The sequence below is a fragment of the Leptodactylus fuscus genome, chromosome 8, assembly GCF_031893055.1.
Source record: "Leptodactylus fuscus isolate aLepFus1 chromosome 8, aLepFus1.hap2, whole genome shotgun sequence".
Lineage (NCBI taxonomy): Eukaryota > Metazoa > Chordata > Amphibia > Anura > Leptodactylidae > Leptodactylus > Leptodactylus fuscus.
Window position 1 is genome coordinate 17,039,896 of NC_134272.1, and position 1,925 is coordinate 17,041,820.

General features: G+C 34.4%; 1 protein-coding gene across 1 annotated transcript; it reads right to left on the reverse strand.

Annotated features, from left to right (window-relative positions):
• Positions 1-610: 610 nt before the first annotated feature.
• Positions 611-1,186, reverse strand: LOC142217120 (olfactory receptor 2A12-like). Its single transcript, XM_075285311.1, has one exon. It carries the CDS (start codon positions 1,184-1,186, stop codon positions 611-613), a length of 576 nt encoding a protein of 191 aa, XP_075141412.1.
• Positions 1,187-1,925: the final 739 nt, after the last annotated feature.

Sequence of the window (1,925 nt, forward strand, 5' to 3'; positions counted from 1 at the left end):
CTTCCCCAAAGTTTATTGTAAGTTTTTATACATATTCTTATTGATATTGCACAGAATCGGTGAGTACAAACCAACTATAAGAAATAAACTATGTTTCAAAAATTATCTGAATGTGGTGTGATGCCATTAAGATACCAAGACACCTTGAGATGGAACGTTGTGGTTAGTGAGACATTCTCTAAACCATGAAAAGATACACTTGAAAGAACACTTGAGTAGTAGTCATAGGTGCACAGATAAGACATTGGTGTCGAGCTACCAAATTTTATAATCTGTATCAAGCTCCTACATGTTATAATATTTAAGCAGATCAGCATTAAAGGCACATTTGTCTCTTAAGAGGTCCACATATATTTTAACAATTCTTTTTGATACATTTTATTGACTATATTAAAATTACTCAAAGATTGAAAAAAATTATAACTATATTCATTCAAGACACATGAACCCTTCCCTTTAAACCTCCATTATAAAACTTGAAAATTGATAGAGTCCAATTGCTCAGAACTAATGGCTTACATGAAGAGAGCCAAAATGTTCACCTAGTAAATGAATTCCTCGATCCTCAATTTTATATTAGAACTATGCCAATCAACTATGCCAATGTCAATCATTTGATCTTTAATAATTTCTGACAAGCGGTCATGATTTCCCGGTTGCGCAAACTGTATATGAGCGGATTCATCATTGGCACCACTGCAATATAGAAGACGGATAAGATCTGCTTCATGATCACCATTTGATCTGAAAATGGCACCATGTAAACCAAACCAATAGCAGAGTAGTATATTGTCATTACAACAAGATGGGACAAGCAGGTAGAGAAGCTTTTTTTCCTTCCCTCCTTCGACTTAATGTGTAAAATCACCCGGATTATTTTGACATAGGACCAAATGTTGCAAAAGAATGGACAAAGTCCAAGCATCACAAGTTCTACAAAGACCAGGATATTAAACTCATGGGAGCTGCTACGAGATGCGTGGAATATGTCCATGGCGTCACAGAAGAAATTGTGAATACTTACAACTTCATCAAATGGTAATTTAATCAGCAAAGTTACAAATAGGGAAGAATTGACAAAGGATGAGATCCAGATGACGACCACGATCAGGGTGCAGATTTTCTTGTTCAATATTTGGTGATAGGTCAATGGATGACAAATGGCAACGTAACGGTCAAACCCCATAATAAAGAGAAGTATTGGCTCAGCACTGCAAGATATAAAGAAGAAGTAAACCTGGGTGAAGCACTGGGTGAAAGATATCAGGTCATTCCCAGATAATAATATATATAGAGATTTAGGGACAACAACCGTGGTGAACCAGATATCTATTGTGGATAGGTTACAGAAGAACAGATACATCGGGCTATGTAGACGCATGTCTAGACTTATCAGTGAGATAACAACTGAGTTTAACATTATTCCAGTCAAATACAGGACGGAAAAAATCCCAACAATCAGCGGCGTATCATTGGCATCGGAGTAGAATGGCAGAATGTGGAATTTTATAAATGTGTGGTTGTCCATGAGATTTTAGAGAATTCTACAACAAAACAAAATTCAGAAATTTAGTTGATTTTATAAATCTAATCATTCCAATCATCAACAATTATTTCCACTTTAAATCTATTAAAAAAAATTGATATACGAGACCCAACATTATCCATTGGCTTAGAGTAACCCACAATTCTACAATTCAAAAAGACTCTACGCAACTAAAAAATAATGAAATTCCAAACATTATTCTTTGTATGTCCAAGAGGTTTTCCAAAATTATAGCAAGTCAACCAGACGTAAAAATATCGAATTCACGGAGGGTTCTTGATGCAAATTTTTTTTAAAAAGAGATCCCATGTAAAAAATCCCTTTTTAAATACAATAGTATTAAGAATTTTTGTTTCTAATTATCAGTTAAACTAGCAAA

What these genes read in the sequence shown, in the direction of transcription:
- LOC142217120 (XM_075285311.1), bottom strand. Translation starts at nt 1,186, where the DNA reads ATGGGGTTTGACCGTTACGTTGCCATTTGTCATCCATTGACCTATCAC.